The sequence below is a fragment of the Anabrus simplex genome, chromosome 6 (genome assembly GCF_040414725.1).
Source record: "Anabrus simplex isolate iqAnaSimp1 chromosome 6, ASM4041472v1, whole genome shotgun sequence".
NCBI classification, from domain to species: domain Eukaryota; kingdom Metazoa; phylum Arthropoda; class Insecta; order Orthoptera; family Tettigoniidae; genus Anabrus; species Anabrus simplex.
The window spans coordinates 176,064,575-176,086,012 of NC_090270.1; the positions used below are offsets into that span (position 1 = coordinate 176,064,575).

At 40.4% G+C, this 21,438-nt stretch overlaps 1 protein-coding gene across 4 annotated transcripts in view; it reads right to left on the bottom strand.

Annotated features, from left to right (window-relative positions):
* Window positions 1-21,438, bottom strand: part of LOC136876268 (inactive pancreatic lipase-related protein 1-like) — a 343,437-nt gene that overhangs the window by 250,718 nt on the left and 71,281 nt on the right. For 3 of the 4 annotated variants that reach the window (XM_068228354.1, XM_068228355.1, XM_067150073.2), the window contains exons 6-8: window positions 17,059-17,184; window positions 3,103-3,198; window positions 621-720 (exon numbers count right to left, since the gene is read on the bottom strand). In XM_068228354.1, the coding sequence (XP_068084455.1) occupies window positions 621-720; window positions 3,103-3,198; window positions 17,059-17,184 (322 nt within the window). The remainder of the gene's footprint in view (window positions 1-620; window positions 721-3,102; window positions 3,199-17,058; window positions 17,185-21,438) is intronic. The other variant, XM_067150075.2, reaches the window with a different exon arrangement.

Here is a 21,438-nt window from a genome sequence, read left to right on the forward strand (position 1 = left end):
TGCGCCAGGAGATAAGAGGAGTGGGGTTCAAAGTTCAGGCATCGGCTCATAAACCGCACTTTTTACTGGTGAACACTAAGCCCATCGTTTGGTGGTGTAAAGAATGCTACCTGAGGTCCGTCGGCGACTGAAGACTCGTGATTTTGAGAATCGAATCACCTTTACCGTGTGGCTGTCAGATGAGTGGGTTTGGGTGTGCACAGCACACAGCACCCAGAGTGAAATTTGACGGAGGTGGGATGAGGGTGTAGTGGTGCTTTTCATAGAAAGTACTTGGTCTTCTCCTTATACTACAGAGCACTTTCAAGGCAGAACGATGACTTCACTCTAGACCCCCAACGACCATCATCGCTAAATATATATGCTACAGTGCTGCAGGAAGTTTGGTCTTACATTCACTCGGGGACGTTCCAAAAAGAGACTTGCACATAGAGGACAGTTTACGGTAGATACGAGGTATCTGGATATTCTTGATCAGATAGTGCATTGCACTTCACCAGCACTTGGGGCAAGAGAGATCGTCACCCTAACCTTACCACCAGAGAAGCAACAGTTTATTCATTAAATGAAAGCCATCAAATGCTCAACCACGTTGTAGAATAAATTGTTTGTTTCCTCACCAGGGGCCACTATTAGCTTGTACTCCCCAGTATCGGCAGTTACGTGCGGTCAGCGCGTCCGCCAAGTAGTTGACTGCCATTACGTGGCTGCACACATGCACTGGAAGAAATAAAGTTGTTAACGTCAGGGATAGAAGTTAGAACAAGACTCTTGTTTGTTATTGGGTAGATCGCTCACACAGTCACTCTGTCACTCATTCATTCATTATCTCAAACAACCAATCTGTCACTTAGTGTCCTTATAATTCACTCACTCTTTCATTTACACAATCATTCTATCGCTTATTATCTCACTTACTCACTCGCTCACTCTCTCTCTCACCCACTCATCCATTCATTTGCACAAACATCTCTTACACATTAAATCATTCACACAGCCATTGTATCACTCATTAAAGAATTCACTCACCCATGGATGCACTCAGTCATTCTATCACTCATTCATTCCGCTATTTGCACTCTAACTCACTCATTCGTTTATTCTGTTCATCATTCATTCTGTAACTCACTTTGTCGCTCGCACACTTACTCATTATTTAATTCATTTATTTTATCACTCTTAGTTCCAATACTCAGTACAATATTACTTGATAGACTAAGTTTAGTTTATAAAACGGTTAAGGAATGTTGAGAATTATTTGTTTTTATCATCATTTAGTGCGTTCGAATGATAGTAGATCATTTTCAAGATTTCAAAGTAAAATGTCTCAATTGTTTCATAACCGATGAAAACATGCATTAGAATTGACTGTACATTGCTAGAGAAAATAATTTAACATAAACAGAAATACAAGGTATAGTTTTTCTTGTGAATACATGTGATAGAAAACAGTAAAACATTTTGCAACATATTATGGGCACTAGGACATGAAACCTGCATGTTGTAAGGAATATTTTGTAGTATCATTAGGAAAACATACACAATACCATATATTTGTGTCTCTTAGTTCATAAACAGGAATAGGAAGAGCAACAAAACACGTTTAAAATTCAAATTTCTGCCTCAAATTTTGCTCCAATCTTCACAGAAAAAAATCAGTAACAAGTATTTCTGTTTATGCAAGTTAGCGACGCTATTACTTATAATAAAGACTGATAAGTGCATCCAGAAAGTATTTTTCGCTATTAAAATTGGTACTCAAAAGAAAAGTAATTTTCCCTCAAATATGCTGTTGTGGTTAGTGCCATACTGTTATGTTAGAGAGAAGTACTATTTTTCAAAACTTCCTTTTAGCTTACAGCCAATTAAGGAAGTGCACTCAGTTTGTTGTAGCTCTTATGGTCCCTGAGAAAGTGGACCTAAAGATTAATTTCTGTCCTTTTCGGAAATATAGTGTTAGCTGGAAGTGATAGTGGAGCTGCCATGTTAACATACCCATTTAAAATACACATCTGGTCTGGTGGTGCTGGTGTTAATAGGCACAGTAGGTGCCTCCCCGACCGACCATACAGTAGTATCTATGCTATCGTCCACTTCCACGGGCGTACTTGACGCGTTCGCCCTCAAAACCGCCCTTTGGCGTTTGCGCTGACGATATTCCTTTGATCCTGCGCACTCTAATGATTCCTGAGAAAGTGGACCTAACGATTAATTTCTGTCCTTTTCGGAAATGTAGTGTTAGCTGGAAGTGATAGTGGAGCTACTGTTAATAATAATTATATTATTATTATTATTATTATTATTATTATTATTATTATTATTATTATCATCATCATCATTATTTATATGGTAACATTACATCCGTGCGGTTACTGCAAGTACCGCCATGGTATGCAAACCCCCTGCCTACTGCTTTCTTCTCATATGGCAACCAGCTGCTCCGTTCGGAGCAAGAACGCTTGCCCGCTGGAGCACCTACTTGATGACGTCTGCTCATATCAATAGTTTAGTAATCACATGTTTTCGCTTGTTTTGTTATGGTTTAAACTTGGGCATTTCGGTAATTCCACATTTTCCAAAGAGACGTCCGTCGCTAACAGCTTCACCAAATGAAATGGCTTACTTCGTTTTATAATATATTATAGGTTTCCAAACGACATTTCGTTTTTCGAAACCGGCTTGACGGTACCAGCAAAATGTGCTCTTAATTGGTGGGCGAATTATTTTGACATATGACGTCACAGAATGAGTATTTTTGGTTTAAAATTGTATTTTAAGGGTTTTCTTTGCAACGATATAATTATAACATCTTTAATAGATACGGAGATATCTGCGTTGCACAATAGCGTCACGTTTCGTGACGGGCGTTTCAACAATAGTATACACAGAGCGCCAGACCGAAAAGAAAGATGTTTTCAGGTCAAAAATAAGAAAGAAAATTGTGAACTTGATGATTTTTCACGTCCAGGTGCCGTTAGATATTACTATATTTGAATGATAACTTTAGTTTCATAGTGAGGTTAATGCAATATACAAAATCCCTTGAGAGAGGCTTCTGAACTGTTAGGTATTCCACATCAAGCTATCACTAATAACACTTACTCTTCTGCGCCGCTTCAGTTTTGTTGATTTCTGCAGACGTTGATTCAGAGCACTCTGGCATATAATGACCACCATTCATGACGAAATCGACGTCGCCTGCAACAAATCAATGATAAGACAAAGGGTAAGTGTGTATAAGGGCTATTCAAAAGGAAACGAACCGAAGGCTATAAAATGAAAACCTGTATCGTTAATTCAAAAGTATTGCCCAGCACTGTTGAGGCACTTGTCCCACTGCGACACAAGGCGGTGAATGGCCGCCTCCTGAGGCTATGTTGTGTACCGGTTCCGAACGTACTGCTTGACGTCGCCGTCCGAGGTAAATCGTTTGCCTCCCAGAGCCCTCTTTAGCTCACTTGTTTTGGAGTCCTGGCAACCCTGCATGCTTTCACTGGAGACTTTGTCGTTTAGACTCGGGTTCTAAGTGATCACACCATGTCTCGTCTCCAGTGACCACTCGTGACAGGAACTCATCCCCTTCCTTGGCACAATGCAGCAGATGTTCAAGAGAGAGGTCCATTCAACATGCTTCCTATGATGGTTGAATACTGTGAGGCACCCATTGGGCGCACTTTTTGCGAAATTTCAATATGTCCTTTATAATAAATGGGTGGAACACTTCTGACGCTCACTCCGACTTCTGCGGCAATGGCTGCTACTGAAACTCGCCAGTTTTGCATAATGAGGGCATACGCCTGCTCTGCAATGGCATCTGTAATGCCGTATGGCATTCCAGACCGTGCATCGTCGGCTAACGACGTCCATCCTTATCTTAATCGCTTGTGCCACGCCTTGACGCTTGCAAGCGACATGCAGTGTTCTCTGTACACGTATGCCGTACTTCGATGACTTTTCGTTACCCTCTTTCCTTTTGCTGTCAGAAAGCGCTCGTCACGTGGTCTTCACCCATGTCCCTCCAGCGGCGAGTTTAGGACTTTAGCCCTCTTATAGAAACAGCCCATTCTTCCGCAGGCAATTGCATTACAATAATTTCAGTGGTTTTCATTGTATAGCCTGCGGCTCGTTTCTTTTTAAATGGCTCTCATACACTCGACTGCACAAGAATTGTCCGGCGTTCTCTCAAAATCATCCTGTTTGAATTAGGATGAACATTATTGTGCATGCGGTAGAATTCCATGTATCATGTCTTCGACCACGGCTATCCACAGTTTATGAATATCCGTTTGTTTCGAAAATCTACAAATATTCTTGGCTGGAGAATTTGTGGCGGTTGAGTGGATATATTTCAGCGAGTATTGTCTTCGAGTGTCCGAAAGATGTAGTTCGTTGTAGGGTCCTCAAACATCGTAGTGCAAACCTGAAGCATCATGTGAGTACATATCGTACTCACGTTTACTGTATCTGTTTATGAGAACTCACAAGGAAACCCTTTCATCTGTAAGTCTCCGATATGATTGTGAATTGTTACAATGACTTCGGTAGGAATGTTTTATTCATCCATGTCAAAATTAGATGCCCAATCGTATATTTAGCACCTGTTTAGGGGTACCAAAATTTGTTCATTTGAGCACCGCATAGGCAGGAGTGAGCGGAGGGAACTAGCTAGAGGTGACGCGGCCCGCCAGGTCATCTGCCACGCCCTCATTCTTTCGCACACACGTTATTTTTATTTCAATGATTAAAAATGTCTGCGGTCACATTTTTTTTGGCCGACCAAAATACAAAATTCGCTTCACTAAATGTGTGCTCATATTTCACTACGCGTAACATGTCCCGATAGAGACCTATTAATCAACCTCAAGTCAGTCCTTATCGGAACTAAATGATAATATAAACACGAGTGGTTGTAGGCTACTGGGAGTAATAGAAATAGGATGCCGCTTTCATACAAGTAGGTACTTGTAAAATAATAGTAATAATAATTGTACCAGGGTGTTCACCTCCCCAGGCTACTTAAACTGCACGCCTTCCCTTTGACCATCTATGCCAGTGAACACGAAATTTTGAAAACATTCTAAAACTTTCTCCTCCGATGGTCAGATGGATCTGCCATCTGTTTTTAGTGATATCTGGTGGATTAAACATAAACTAATTACGGAAGTTATTTTTGTTATCGTAGTTGGTACACCTTCTTTTGATGATTGTTTTTAATGTACCAAAGTTGTGAACACTTCACCTGGTCCCTTCTCTAATGTAATCTACCTATCACATAGCTGTAAGTATATTCTCTAGCCAGTCAAACCCGAGGGTGTGTATGGAAATTTACCCTATCAGCGCTTCGTAGTTTAATTTAATGTGAAACTTTCCTCTGCGGAACTATTTAAGCACAGCACTTTAGGGGCCGTCTTATCTGACTTGCTCCGGATATTGAGAGTGCGACTTGACGGAGGTTAGAGAAGCCAGGCAGGGGCGTGGCCGGCTTGAAGAAGATCCAGCGCTATAATGTAATTGTAGAATTTATTTAAACATGTGCTTGTGCCTGCGGGTAGTAGGAGGGAAATGTTTCAGCAGTTTTCTTAATATCTAACATGTAATTCTGTAATTTCGGGATGAAATGTAGGACCTCCTGCGCAGTCTCTGGACTCTATTTCTATTCCCGTAGGGGGGCAAGAGTGGTGACCCTCAAACCTCCCCCCTTCAACTTTTGACCTGGGTGATTAAAGTTTACAACCTCTAAATTTTGGAAATTTGTCTCGGTTTTTTAAATTTTCCCCTTTAGTCACCCTTTTTGTATGGGATTACCCTCCACATCATCGTGCCTTAAGCCTACGTAGGTTCTCGTCTCCTCCTGAATGTTCGCTAAGGTGTGTTAGTGTTTTGCCTCCTTGCCTTTTGTTAACGGCCTGTTGTGTGTAACCTTTCATCTTTATTATTAAGGCCTTGTAGTATGGGTAAATATGCCCCTGCATATTCTTTATAGTTCTTAGGGTAACCATGTGTAGGTTTTGGTTCCCTTTGGGAACAGTACTTTAATTAATTGTGGAACTTGATAATAGATAAGTCCACCATGGGGCAACCAGTATATAAATATGGAGTGGGATCACCGTAGGGGGTTGTCGAGTGTAATTAAGACTGTGAAAAGCTACTGATTGCCTGATTGAGGCTACCTTATTGTATCTTGGAGCTAAGACTCCTATAAATTGTAACTGTTCGTAACAACCATGCTCTTTTATAACATTGTACCTGTCAGGAGCAATTATGCTTTTCCGTATGTAAATTAATGACTGGGAGTTTCTCCCAATTTATTTTTTACCTGATTTAGAACTTCTAAGTCCAATGCTTGTTGGAGTTGACGAGCTCGTTGTTAATATTTAAACTGTCCTTGAAATGTAATTGAATTATTCTCTCTCTCTCTCTGAATATTAGAAAAAAGGAAAGAAATAAAATTTCCAAATTTTATTAACGTAAATATTTGCTCTAAGTAATCCCCTGTCCAGCCATTCAACCCAGGTGCTTCCTATCATTCTGTGAGCCACGCAATCTCCGTAACAAATAATAATTTCGAACCTCACCGTCGGCAGCCGTAAAGATGATTTTCCTTAGAAACATGTTTACACCAGGAAAATGCTGGACCGATATGTTAATTAAGACCACGGCCACTTCCTTCCCAATCCTAGCCCTTTTCCATCCTTACGTCGGAGAAAAGTTTGGTGTGTTAGTGTGTAAGCCACTCAGCACGACAAAGAAAAAGCTATCTTTAGAGCAATCTTCAAGCCATTCCATAACTGAACCGAAGGATTTCACAGTCAGGAATGGTGGTAAACTATTGGGAATAATGACTACGTACGATAATTGTGCACGAAGGTTCCTTGAAATAAAAATAATAAAAATGGAGATCTATTAAACGCACTATAAAAATGTATTAAAATTTGCAAAACGTATTAATACAAAGTTTCGACTATATGAGTAAAAAACTAAATAATTTTTCCTTCTTTGTCATCTCAGAATAATATTATACTGTCGCCATTGCTGTCCACAAAGGATGCAGATGCATTCAGCTGAGGCCTGACGACATTCTCTTTGTCCACAGATTCTGTAATAATATTCATGCACAGCACAGCATTCCTACTGAACACTTGTGGCCGTGCAAAAATGGGCTGTTTCTATTCGTCTGCTTTCGTGGCATGTGTTTGAAATGACTCAGTATCTACCGAAGCCGCTTTCTGCTCTTTCGCTGCATTAGGAATTTCGTATGCTGGAGTGGCTCGTATATTTTGTTTATTTGAGCTATATCCACAGTGAGGAAGTCGGTGCCAGTTAGTAAAAATACCAGTCGAATCAGTGCATTCCTTGGAAATTGACCCCCAGGGGCTCTGAACTTTGGAGCGTGGGTTGGCGACCACGGGGCCCTTAGCTGAGTCCTGGCATTGCTTCCACTTACTTGTGCCAGGCTCCTCACTTTCATCTATCCTACCCGACCTCCCTTGGTCAACTCTTGTTCTTTTCCGACCCCGACGCTATTAGTTTTGCGAGGGCTAGGGAGTCTTTCATTTTCACGCCCTTCATGGCCCTTGTCTTTCTTTGACCGATATCTTCTTTTTTCGAAGTGTCGGTTCCCTTCCATTTTCCCCTCTGATTAGTGTTATATTGAGGATGGTTGCCTAGTTGTACTTCCTCTTAAAACAATAATCACCACCACCACCACCTTGGAAATTGTAGACTTTTTATTAGACACTATCAAATGTACCCGTCCTTCGCTACGGTATTCTACATTGTATAAGGATATACGGATATACGGATACTGTACATGCAGTGAATTTTTTTTTAAAAAAATCGCATCTCTCTTAACGTTATCCGTGAAATGGCATGGGCAGGTCCCCATACGTTGTCTCAATTGTAAAGTGTTAGTTGCGGAGTTGTGATGATAACAGCAGAATCACTGACCTACTGCCATTCTCATCCGATTTGGGAAGTTTACATTAAAATGACAGGTCTCATTGCATACTACGCGGTCACAATCGATTTCGGAAGTTTTCATTAAAAAGACAGGCCCCCCTTTCCTTTTTCCGGACAGATTACAGTTGAGGAGTTTTTATTATAATGGCATGCAATTTCTCTACTGCCAGTCAAAATTGAGTTGTTCTGTTATCGTTATAATGACAGGCACCTATTAATAATCATTCTAATTTGCTTTACGTCCCATAACTACTTTTATGGTTTTCGGAGATTGCGAGGTGCAGGAATTTAGTCCTGCAGGATTTCTATTACGCACCAGTAAATCTACTGACTTATTTGAGCACCTTCAAATACCGCTGGACTGAGCCAAGATCAAACCTGCCAAGTTGGGATTAGAAGGCCAACGCCTCAACCGTCAGAGCCACTCAACCCGGCAGGCCCATTTTCCTACTGCCAGTCACACGGAGTTGGTGAGTTTCCATTAAAATAGCAGGCCACTTTGCCTAACGCCAGTCATATTTTAGGTGAGTACATTGGTTTATAATGGCGAGCACCCTTGCCTGCACCCAACCACAGTCGGATAGGGGAGTATTGAACAAAATTGCATGCTCCCTTGCTTTCTGCAAGTCAAATCGAGGAGGGAATTATTCATTACAATGGTATGACCTCCTTACCAATGCCACTTACACAGGAGTTGGGGAAGGACCCCATTCCTACTGCCAGTCAAAGTCGATATGGAGAGTACTGATTACAATAGCAGACACATCCTTTCTCGAACGCTACACATCGATATCAAAGAATATATACAGATCGACGTACGAAAGTATATTGTAATGGGAAATACCCGTACTTTGGGTTTGAAGAGTACAAGACTTCACGCAGGGCGTGAACGGTACATTAATGGAGTGACAGAGGGAGAGAAAGGTTTGTTCAAATAAAGTTCGTGGATTTTTTTAGCTGTCTGAATTTATTGATGAAAGATTAAATTTTCTATCACATCTGTACAGAAGATAAGTGGGGTATAAACTATTCCCATCTTGTGGTCGGCGATGCTCCTCGTAGGACCGGGCGAGTTGGCCGTGCGCGTAGAGGCGCGCGGCTGTGAGCTTGCATCCGGGAGATAGTAGGTTCGAATCCCACTATCGGCAGCCCTGAAAATGGTTTTCCGTGGTTTCCCATTTTCACACCAGGCAAATGCTGGGGCTGTACCTTAATTAAGGCCACGGCCGCTTCCTTCCAACTCCTAGGCCTTTCCTTTCCCATCGTCGCCATAAGACCTATCTGTGTCGGTGCGACGTAAAGCCCCTAGCAAAAAAAAAATAGCTCCTTGTAGGTCGTCTGCTCCCCTCGTTCCTCCACGGATCAGCTTTCTGCACCATGGAACAATGACTCCTCCAGTGATGAAAGCTCTAGATGTTCTGGAAGGTCTAGAAGTTCTGGAAGGTGTGGACGGTCTTGAAGATCTAGCAGTTCGGGTACTGAGATTGGTCACTTGAAATATAGACGTGAACACACGTATTTAAAATTGTGGACGTGCTAATGTGGAAAGCGGCTTCTGCACAGATAAAAATAATAAGTTTTAAAATGATTTATAACACCAATGAACAGTGCACTCAGAAGAATAGAGTAGTAACTTCCCACGGTAGAATGTCAATGAAATCTAGTCCGTAGTTCAAGATTGATCATATGAAAATAAACTTTTACGCGGTCGAATGTTTACTGGAATCGAACACGCGACCCAATCATATCACTCGCGAGTAAAGAAATAGAGTCGAATGTTAATTAAATTGAACTCACAAAATAAATAAATTTATCACTTAGAAAATTACTGCAGTACCCTTTTGTAAGTCGAATGTCATTGGAATCGACAAGTTCGAAATGCGTGACGCTTGGCATAAAATAGAGTCCTACGTCTTGGAGAGAAATATTTACACAGTTCATTAATCACTTTTATTTGTCAGAAAAGAAAATGATTTGCTTCGTGAAATTAGTCTCGTTCACACGCATTATGCGGTAAATAATAATGTTAGACAAATAAATGGAAAGTGATTGTGTTCGCTAACAGTTTCTGTCCCAATCACACGTAAAGCCAAATTCTACTTGAATAAACACTTGCCCTAACACACAGTTCTTACTCTGTTATCTACAAAAATGACTTAAATACTTGAAAAATGTTCTCCACTAGAGAACAAGTATAAGTTCAATAACTCTGTCACGAAGTCTAAGTTAATTTATCAGAGATATATTTCAATCACTTGAAAATGTTCATCACTTAAGAAAAGGCAAGTCTTACGAAACAGTTCTACATATGTTATCTGTCGAAATATTTTAGTCACACGACGAGAATACACGTTCTATCACATTGGTCAAACTTTGTCAATCGAAAATATTCCTATCACCTTGAAACGTGAGTACTTGGAAAAATTGGAAGTTCCAACACACTTGTTTCGGATCGAAGAAATAGTTAATCACCTTGAAATGTTACTGTCGAAAAAAAACAAGTTCTATCACACTGTTCAGAATTTAAGTTCACCACAGAAATAATTCAGTCACTTTGACACTTGGCGAAAATCGTAGACTACTACATCGCGGCATTTACTTGCACACGTCGACCGTCGGGTCTTGACTGTGGGACTTCACTGATCTCATATGAGAATCCGCTATCCTTATATACAAAAATCGTGGGAATTGAAGTCATTACATTACGATGAATATCTTCTTTAATACTTGGCGGATTTCCATCAAACTTGGTAGAAATGAATATATTAAAGGGACCAATACGACGATGTTTTTGTTGTTTTTTAATCGTAATCCCAAGAAAAGTTATTAACAATAGAACATTTAGAGTGTTGGATGGCTGATGCAATCTCGCCGTGGCAAGGCGAGGCAGGATTTAACGTCATCCGCCCACATCACACACAGCCTACATGCTGCAGCCAGCTGTTGAGTTGGCACGTGGCGCGTATTTCAAGTTTGAAGTGCGGGAACATTATACTGGACCAGCGTTCCTGGTACAATATGCATGTTTACAATATTGCAGCCCTTCATTTACAGATTAACTGCCGCTAAACGGTACGTCATATCGGCAAACGGATTGCACCATAAGACGACATATTTAGCGGTTTAAACAGCTGGTCCTATGATATTTTCTCGTATCTCATCTATTTATCGGTCAGATTGAGTTAGGAACGTTGATTAGGTTGAAATTTGCGTAAGATTGATTCAGAGTGTACTACATTTCGGATAATTATGAGCCAGCTACAAAGATAGCATTTGGCTCATGTATGGCTACAGGTTGGACCATTGATCGTGCAGAATTTGATGAGTCTGCGTTTCCTACGAGTGATTCAAAGTATGAATTATGCTTGTAAAAATTGCAAAATATACTTACAGTTGAGAAATAGAGACAAATCTAACGTATAAGGGATAGAGATACGACAAAATATCGTAGGACCAAAGCTGTAGATCACTCTAAATTCAACGGAGATTGTGGCATCCGTTTTGTGATAGAACTTACCGTTTAGCCATGAAATGCCTCGAAACGGAGATCTGCACTGTCATTAAAATTGCCTCCATATTTCGACATTTTTCGGAGATTAAAAAAATTGAAGATCTTGCAACTTCTCCATCGGTTACAGGCTAAAACGTATGATTTTTCCAAATTTCTCTCTTCTAGCTCGTCTGGTAGATTGTGATGCTAACTTGATTTTGGGGGAGAGGGTAAAAATAAGGACTTTTAAAACTCTGAAGCTTAAAAAATTGTAGGTGTTCATTATTACCACTTAAACGGACAGCTGTACGAAAATTTCGCAAAATAGTCAATGTACAAACACACGGTCGTTAGGATGTTATTTATACAGATAGATAAGGAATCTACTCCACGTACAACACCTTTTGGGCTACGTCAGCTGGACTTAGGCTGCAAAACCGACTTATTAATCCTCCTATCGAAATGATGCACATGAGAAAAAACTTTTAGAAATTGATTTCCATTAAGGATGGTAGATTTCCATTAATTTTGGATGTGCATATTTTGTAGGAGTGCAGTTTAGTGGTTTCGGTTTCCGATAAACCCCCAGTAAATTTATTTATTCAGAAATAATATTGGCCCTAAAACCTACCCAAGACGGGTGGATTCTAAATATCAAGTTTGGTAGAAATATATCCAGTAGTTTTCAAGTTATAAGAACTAAGGCAAACCGGCAAACAGACACCAAACCTAAAAAATATGCAAAGGGTTATTACTACACCTGAAGCGAATAACTGTATGGAAATTTCGCCAAAATCGTCAATTTAGAGACACACGGCCATAACGATTTTATTTATATAGATTTATAGTAGCTTTTACGGATTCTTAGTCCTTAGACTGGTCTACTTTTGGATGATAGCATAGAATTTTTCTGGCGCAATTTTTAATACATAAAGAACAAACATAGTGCGATTTACAAAGATAGTATTACTAGGTTTTGATCTCAAATACAGACATAACTGCTGTAGTATACTTTGTTCTATGTGACTGGTGAACGTTCTTCCAGTTAGATGTAAGGACAGGCCTAAGTATCGAAATGAGGTCACAAATTCTAACGGGTTGTTGTCGCAGATAAGGATATCGCTGCCTCAGATATTGCCTCCACCTTGAACTTCATATCCTTGGACTTACGGTATTTTAGATAAGCCCGTTTTCTTATGAACGTTGATGTAATTTGTCTATTTGCCATGCCGTCCGCATATAAGACCATCCTGATATCTTCTGTGACAATATTATCGACCACATCGTGGATCAAAAGATTGAACATTAGTGGATCTAAAAGGTCTGCTTGGACATCACCGTTAGTTTTGAGCGATGACACCAGAATGTTTTACTCTGACCCTAATTGTCAGTAGGTTATAGCGCAGTATAGTTTCAGTCAAATGTATAAGTACGCAGTACCGTTCCTTTATTAGAATAGTATAATTTATTAAGAAAAGTGATTTAATTACCGGACCGCTACCATTTTAATGAAACCAACCCTAACCTAACAGCCCTGAAGGGCTTTGGCCTACCAAGCTACCGCTGCTCATCCCGAAGGCCTGCAGATTACGAGGTGTCGTGTGGTCAGCACGACGATTCCTGTCGGCCGTTATTCTTGGCTTTCTAGACCGGGGACGCTTTCTCACCGTCAGATAGCTCCTCAATTCTTATCACGTAGGCCGAGTGGACCTCGAACCATCCCTCGGATCCAGGTAAAATTTCTTGACCTGGCCTGGAATCGAACCCGGGGCCTCCGGGTAAGAGGCAGGACGCTGCCCCTACACCACGAAACCAACCCTCCCTAGTGTATTTAATGTCTTCTTTTGGTCTTAAATATCATCTCTACCCTTCCAGGCATTGAATCCACCAACATTTTTCTTCAATTTCTTTGTCATAATACCACACGTTAACTAGGTTACAAAGAAGTTTTCCTTTGGTAGAATAGTCTATTTTTCTCAGTCTTTCTTCGCTTATTCATCACAATGTTTTTGATCAAAATCATGCCGGTGCAGTTCCACGGGCAATCCGATATTTGAAATCCAGATCAATCAATGTCAGGAATGACAGCGCCTCATACAGCTGGAATATGGAACTAAAAGGTTATGCGAGTAGCGACAAACAGTTTCATTAAGAGCTTTACTGCGTGGTAGCACGATGAAGATTAAAATACATGATGTCGGTCAAAAGATTGAAAGAGCGTTGAGAGAAGTATTAGTAAATAATACTACTACTAAAATAATAATAATAATAATATGAATAATAACACTAGCCTGCAAAGAAACACTTTTTGTGCAGTACAAAGTAGGTGTGTTGTAATAAGTTCGTCGCAGTTTTTCCGCACCAAGTCTGGTTAAATTGCAATTGTACAAAACGTTATTTTGTCGTTACGTAAAATTTTCGATGCTTAGTGTTGATTAAATTACGCATGCAGAGTAGAGAGATAAAACATGCAACTAAATAAGTTAACAAGCAAAGTCAATGATACATAATTTAAAGCTAACTCACATTTACTCGGTTGTACTTTTCCTTTTCTCGTGGAATTTGAGTATTTAAGTTCATGAGTGGTTTCTGGAAGGTTCGACACGTTAAGTTGACCAACAGTAACCGGCTATCATATTTACATCCCCACGTCTCTGGTAGCGCGGTTTTACAATTTTGAGATCCTGGTGGAATCCTTACCTTGCTTTTCACTTATGGCTCTTAAATTTGGGTGGAATTAGTCCAGATATGACTTTAAGAAACGAAATTTTAGGCTCATATGATAACAGAGTTGATTAAAATTGTCCGATATGTTTCTTACAGTTTCCTTACATGGAGGATCCTTGGTTTTGCCAAGGATTTTTTTAACTACTTCTTTGAATGCGTTCCATGCATCTTCTCCACTTTTGGTCATCGTTTCTGTGAAATATCTGTCCATCATCAGTTTACGAATCTGTGGTCCATCATATACTCTTCCTTTAATTCTTTCCTCTAATAATGTAGAATATTTCTCACACCTTAACATACTGTTTCATGATTCCCAATATGTTGTACAAGTGTGGAAGTAAATTTTTTTCTTGGTCAATAAGACTTGCATTCAAGACAGTTTTGGATCCTTGTGGAAGTTGCTCCCTTTCAGGCCAATCTACAGTACCCCAATGTTTATTCCGTGTCCTGTTTTCCCATTCGCATAGGAAACAGGAACTTTTTGTAGCCTTATTGTTGTCCCAACAGGAATCCAATATCGCCATAAAACCTGTCTGTGTCAGTGCGACTTAAAGAAAATTAATAATAATAATAATAATAATAATAATAATAATAACCCAATGACCAAATCACTGCTCGTGATATTTAATTCTTTCCAGCACCAACTTAAATGTCTCGTATGTTTCGGACAGCTTTGTGGAATGTGTGCAAGAGGTATGGAAGCCAGAATGTTGTTGTTATGAAGGAAAAAAAACCTTAAGACTCTTTTTGAAGAGTAAATAAAAAGGCGCCAGTAGCAAGTATCACATTCGTTCCCTCGAAGTTGATACAGAAGATATCCTATATCCGTGAAAAATACAACTTGATCTTCTTGTGTACAATATTTTCGAAATTCTTTCTCACGATTTCTGTACCAGAAACATGTAAATCCCGGATGCCAATATATTCTTTTCGTGTAGTCTTGATCCAAATAATTCACTCTTTTCTTGGATCAACTCTAAATCACTTGTCAAATCATACAACTCGGATTGTGTAAATTTGTTTGTTGGTGTGTCACATTGATGTGGCTCGAAATACATTTCTTCAGCGTTCGGTTGCAAGGAACTGCTTTCGGTTTCATGACTCAAGTTACCAGGTAGCGTAGTTACTGGTAAGTCAGATCCATGAGTAACGGGCCGAATAGCTGACAAGAGGTTTGGATATTTATTTTTTTTCTCATTGCAACCGAAGACGTTGATCATACAGAAATAACAGTTATCATCATAATAATTGTTCTGCTCTCGTCACTGCATGGGTATGGAAAATGGCATTGCGTTTTCTTTTCCGTCATATCAGTAACGAAGTACCTCGACACAGATATTGCATGAAGTATGAGGGGCGGAAGATATATCTTGATCTCGAAAGTTTAGTTGGAAGTAAGAAAAAACGTTCTTAACAAACGAGTCTATTTTATGCAGCTTGGAATAAACTCCACAAATGTAGCAAAAGTTTTGAGGGCTTCGTTTACACTGCCTTCTGATATAGTAGCCACGATGGCCTTAAAATTATATTATACAAGTTCCAGAAATAACGATCGATCGAAACACAGTTTCTATATTCACATTAATACACACACACACGGATACAAATGAGTGTAAAATACGTACGAAATGCCGAGTTGGAGTGTGTCTCATCCACAACTGACTATATCAACCTAGTTTATCTTGAAAACGAATGCCAGCCTAACATAAACATTCGACCGAGCTCGATAGCTGCAGTCGCTTAAGTGCGGCCAGTATCCAGTATCCGTGGTTTCCCATTTTCACACCAGGCAAATGCTGGGGCTGTACCTTAATTAGGGCCACGGCTGCTTCCTTCCCACTCCTAGTCCTTCCTTGCCCCATCGTCGCCATAAGACCTATCTGTGTCGGAGCGACGTAAAGCAACTAGCATAAACATTCGAAAAGGACAGGGGTTTAAAATATTCTGTTGACACAAATGGTCTGAAATAGTAAGTTTACTCTGTCATATCTGCAATCCAACTCCCATCGCGCTCTTAATATTGCATGCCTAAATTTCTAGGAAACAGAACCCAGAACTTCCGCCCTCACTTACGTCTCGATCTGTCATCTTCACACACGAGAATAATCACGCATTTCCTTCCCTTGATGCATAACATGCTATTATTTCTAAGTGAGTTGCGTGAGAACATCTCTCATCGTTACAACGTACGAATGCAGATACTACAAAATAAAACTGAGTCAAAACTAGACGTAATACAAGAGAAAAAGTCATTTTCGGACTCAGAGCATCGATTTCCATAAAAGAAAAATAGTTTATACTTTCTATTATGTTTGCTAGTGTAATGACACGTATGATGTACTTTCGCTTTTAAGAGACGCCAGATTGTTATAATTTGGTCTAAAAGGTATTCATAGATGTGCCCATAAATATAATAATAGTAACAATATACTAATATCATCACGTGTTTTGAATATGTCTTTGGGAATGGGTGGGTTATGAACAAACGTCGGTAATCCTGAAGATGGTTTTCAATAGTTTTCCATTTTCACACCAGTTAAATGCTGGAGCTATTCCTTAATTGAGACCACGATCGCTTCTTTCCTAGTCCTCGCCATTTCCTATCCCGTCATCGTCTGAGTTGCGCGACGTTACACCACCAGCTTGTTAAGTTGCGCTACGATCTGTACTTCCGGTTACGTCAGAACAGACAAAAAGAAAGGAGCCTTTTCTCTACAACATGCATAAAAATAACCCAAATCGGTACTTAGAGATTTGAGTTGTTACCTCACGATTATTTAGGGCTCTTTCGATGGTTGGTAGTGAAATATTAAAAATACTACAACTAATAATGGCATAATTAGTATAACTCCACTTATAATAGTAATCGATTTTTTACTTACCCAGTGACTCGTTGATACCCAACATGTATCGATCTGTGTGAATTACGTCTACGAAGACGGCATCACCCGGGCTCAGACGATTTTCTGGAGGCAGAGGTATGAACCCGATTCCTGCTGGATCCGCACCTGTTGTTACAAGAATTCATTTAACATGGTAATAGATTCAAATTGAAAGTGCAGTCGTTAGTTCCCATTTAACTTAATCTAGTTTCCAATATTAACCGTATTAGCTTGATTGTGCTTTGTGGGGCAGCTTAATAGTAAATTAATAATGTGCAGTATTTATCAAACACGATTATTCGTTGTTAGACACAATTTCGTTATAAATGGAGACCAGTGTCGTAAATCATAAACCTGTTTCCCTACAAAGCCAGGTAATCGTTGTTATGTTTTTACCCATACATGCCCAGTGTTGAATTTTCACAACGCAATGTACTGCTTTGAAATCTGTAGTTAAAGCACAAGCATAATAATGGAAATACTGCTTTTAAATTATCACTTAGTAATCAATGAATCGTATGGCACCAGAATAATGTATTTCTTTCTTCTGTACCAGGATTAAACTGTTGTGAGTTTTTGAAACTCTATTGAACTTGCTGCTACATGGATGAGTCATGGTAGACAAGAGCTAAATGTTCGTTCTTGTTGATCTAATATAATAACGTTATAGTGCGTATCTAATCAGTATGAATCTGCTGATAGATGATTATAGTGTCTAGAGTTATAAATTCACCGGACAAAAAATTAGTCACCCTAGTGCGTACGCACAGATGGATCGTTAACCTGTACAGATGGCGCAGCGAACGAATCCCGTGCTCGATCAGTGAGACGTTGATGTTTCGAGCGGATAGTGTACGTAGATATAAGGCTGTGACAGAGTGGCAAAAATGGGCAATCGTGTTTGGCCGTGCCCATGGCCATACGGTGTAGCGTTGCCAACCGTACGATCTGGATCGTACATGTACGATAATTCAATACTGTGTACTATCGTACGATGCAACCCGCGAATCGTACGCCTATTGTACGATCCTAGAACGTATCGTAAATTTTGTATAGTTTTCTTTTTAAAATGTGTAGATTTTTGTTCCTTCTTGTATTCATGTTAGTTATGTTCTGTCATAGACGACAAGTTGGAGAGAGAGGGAGAGGCTTTTTGAATAATGATATTCCCAAAGGAAATTTACCAATTTCCTCCTTTCTGAGTTACTTCACGGTCTTGCGCCTGTAGATCATAGTATTCGCCTTCAGCAGATTGACGATGACCGGAGGAAATTACCCTTTGTCAATGTCAAGGACGATATTAAAGCCTGCTCTGAAGTAAATGCATTTTGGACTAACTTACAGGAGGTGAAAAACACGTTTGGTGAACGTGAGTTTCCCGCAATTACAGAATTTTAATTCTATGTTTTGTCACCTTTTCACTCGAATGCTGATTGTAAAAGAATATTCAGCAACATTAATCTCATTGAAACTAAAAACAGGAATAGAATCAATACTTCCATAGCGAATATTTTAATGGTTATTTAAAATATACGATCGTTTTGGAGTCATTGTACGATCCTGACAACAGGTTGGCAACGCTGATACGGTGCGTGAAGTTGCTGGATTTGCTGGTGTTTTGCAGTGGACTGTTCAACGTGTCTGCAAGCAGTGGTGTACTACACGTGGCTACAAAACACGGCGTCATAATTGTGGTTAGAAAAAGATGAGAGGGACCGAAGACGCGCTTCACAGCTTGTGAATCAAAGTAACTTCCAAACCTGACAGGAATTACTGCAACCTGTTAGCGAGACAACATTGCGACGGGATCCGCATGCAATGAACATTTGGAGTCGGTCACCTCGCAAGTGGCCATTGGTCACAATGGCACATAAAGCTGCATGATTTCAATGGCCTAGAAGTCATCATCATGGACAGCAATTGACTGGAAGAACGTAATGTGGTCTGACGAACCACATTTTTGCCTGTGTTCTAATGACGCAAATCGCCGAAAGCACCGAAGACCAAATAAAGCATTTCATCCTGGATGTGTGTGCAAGGTCAGGTTTAAGCCGGAGATGGTTCTGTGATGTTTGGGAGGTGTTTTTCGTATCACAGATTGGCTCACTCATTGAGGTGACCACTAAAATGAACCAGCATGTTTATTTAAACATTCTTGATGATCAGGTGCTGCCTTTCAATCAAAATCTGCATGATGAGTTTGCTACTGATAACCCGAATTTTCAAGATGTCAACAGCAAAGTTCATCGGGCTGGACGCATATGTGACTGGTTTTATGAACTCCTCCACACTATTACATTTCGGTTGGCCTCCAAAATTACTGATTTGAACCTTACTGAAAATCTGTGAGACATGTTGGAACAGCGGGTAAAACGACGATATCAGCGTCCCCACAATTTGGTGGAATTCGGGATCAAATCCTCACCGAATGGCTTAACCTGGATGCAACTTACTCGCACAGCCTTATGGACCCCCTTCCTAACCGAATCCGGGCGGTTATCAAGTTCGTAGGCGAACAATAGAAGAGGGTGAAAACATAGTTTTTCAGAATTCAGATGCTATAGATACAGTATTTTTATAACACCACCAGTATCCCCAGAAGATAGTTACGAAGAGGATGCTGGAAGCACCTTCAGGAATCTGAATGCCTATCAGTTATCTTCAGAAGTAGAGGTTGTCCTACAAGCTCGGGATAAGGAATACATACGGATGTCTGGTGATACCGATTTGCATCTAGTATGTGAACCAAACCAAACCAAACCAAACCAAACCAAACCAAACCAAACCAAACCAAACCGAACCCTATGGCACTACAGCCCTTGAAGGACCTTGGCCTACCAAGCGACCGCTGCTCAGCCCGAAGGCCTGCAGATTACGAGGTGTCGTGTGGTCAGCACGACGAATCCTCTCGGCCGTTATTCTTGGCTTTCTAGACTGGGGCCGCTATATCACCGTCAGATAGCTCCTCATTTCTAATCACGTAGGCTGAATGGACATCGAACCAACCCTCAGGTACAGGTAAAATTCCGTGACCTGGCCGGGAATCAAACCCGGCGCCTCCGGGTAAGAGGCAGGCACGCTACCGCGACACCACGGGGCCGGCCTAGTATGTGAACCACCCCCAATAAGACCTTGAAATCTAGTCCGGGTTAGAAATAATATATCGAGTAACCAGAAAGGTCATACGGCATGGAAGTGAGAAAAAGTAGATCTGCACCAGACAAAACTGTGAAGTAAAAACTGATAGCCAAGTTCTATTATATTCTCAGCCACAGTTCACAGGTCGCCCTAAATCTAGGGCGAGTGCCTTAAATACAGATCATTGATTGATTGATTGATTGATTGATTGATTGATTGATTGATTGATTGATTGATTGATTGATTGATTGATTCATTCATTCATTCATTCATTCATTCATTCATTCATTCTTCTCTTCAGTTATTCGAACTGTTTTACTGATGAACTTGTTGACTCGATAGTCAAATAAAGTGTTACCTATGCTATGTAAAAGAACAAACGCAATTTCAGCTATCACTGGAGGAAGTAAAAACTGTCCTGACCTGTGTTATTGTGAGTGGGTTTGTTCCACTTCCTAGACACCGAGGGCCGATTACAGAAATAGTATTTAGACGCTGTCTACGGCTAAACCATGCCTAAGTATGACTGCCGCATTGCAGAGACGTTATTTATCGCTTAAACACTGTATAAAACCGATGTTCAACCGGTCATTTTTTTTTTGCTAGGGGCTTTACGTCGCACCGACACAGATAGGTCTTATGGCGACGATGGGATAGGAAAGGCTTAGGAGTTGGAAGGAAGCGGCCGTGGCCTTAATTAAGGTACAGCCCCAGCATTTGCCTGGTGTGAAAATGGGAAACCACGGAAAACCATTTTCAGGGCTGCCGATAGTGGGATCCGGTCATGTTTAAACACTGACGAGAGCACTGTTCAAACTCAAACGAGAGGAGTGAATCACAATCAGAGGTTACGTACCATGAAACATGTCATTTGTATTATCATGTTGAGACGATTCCGGGAAGAAAGGTTAGTCCGACGGCCTCTCTGTGGGTCGCCCGCTGCTAAATCGCAGCAATTCGTTTGACATGCACGGGGAGATATATCTTAAAATAAGGTTTCGCTTTTCGAGAGACTGACAAAGTGACAGTCCGGTAAATGTCAACTTGAATACAATTCTTGGCAACCGATATACTTTATTATATACATGGGGTAATTTCCATGGAATTATAGGTCACTTCGACTACATACATATCAGAATTACGTGTCCCGATCGTCAGAGGGCTGTCACATACATCAGCCGGGAGGGATCCACTTATATTTACTGTCAAGTAAACACACAGAATAGCGAACAGTAAAAAGTA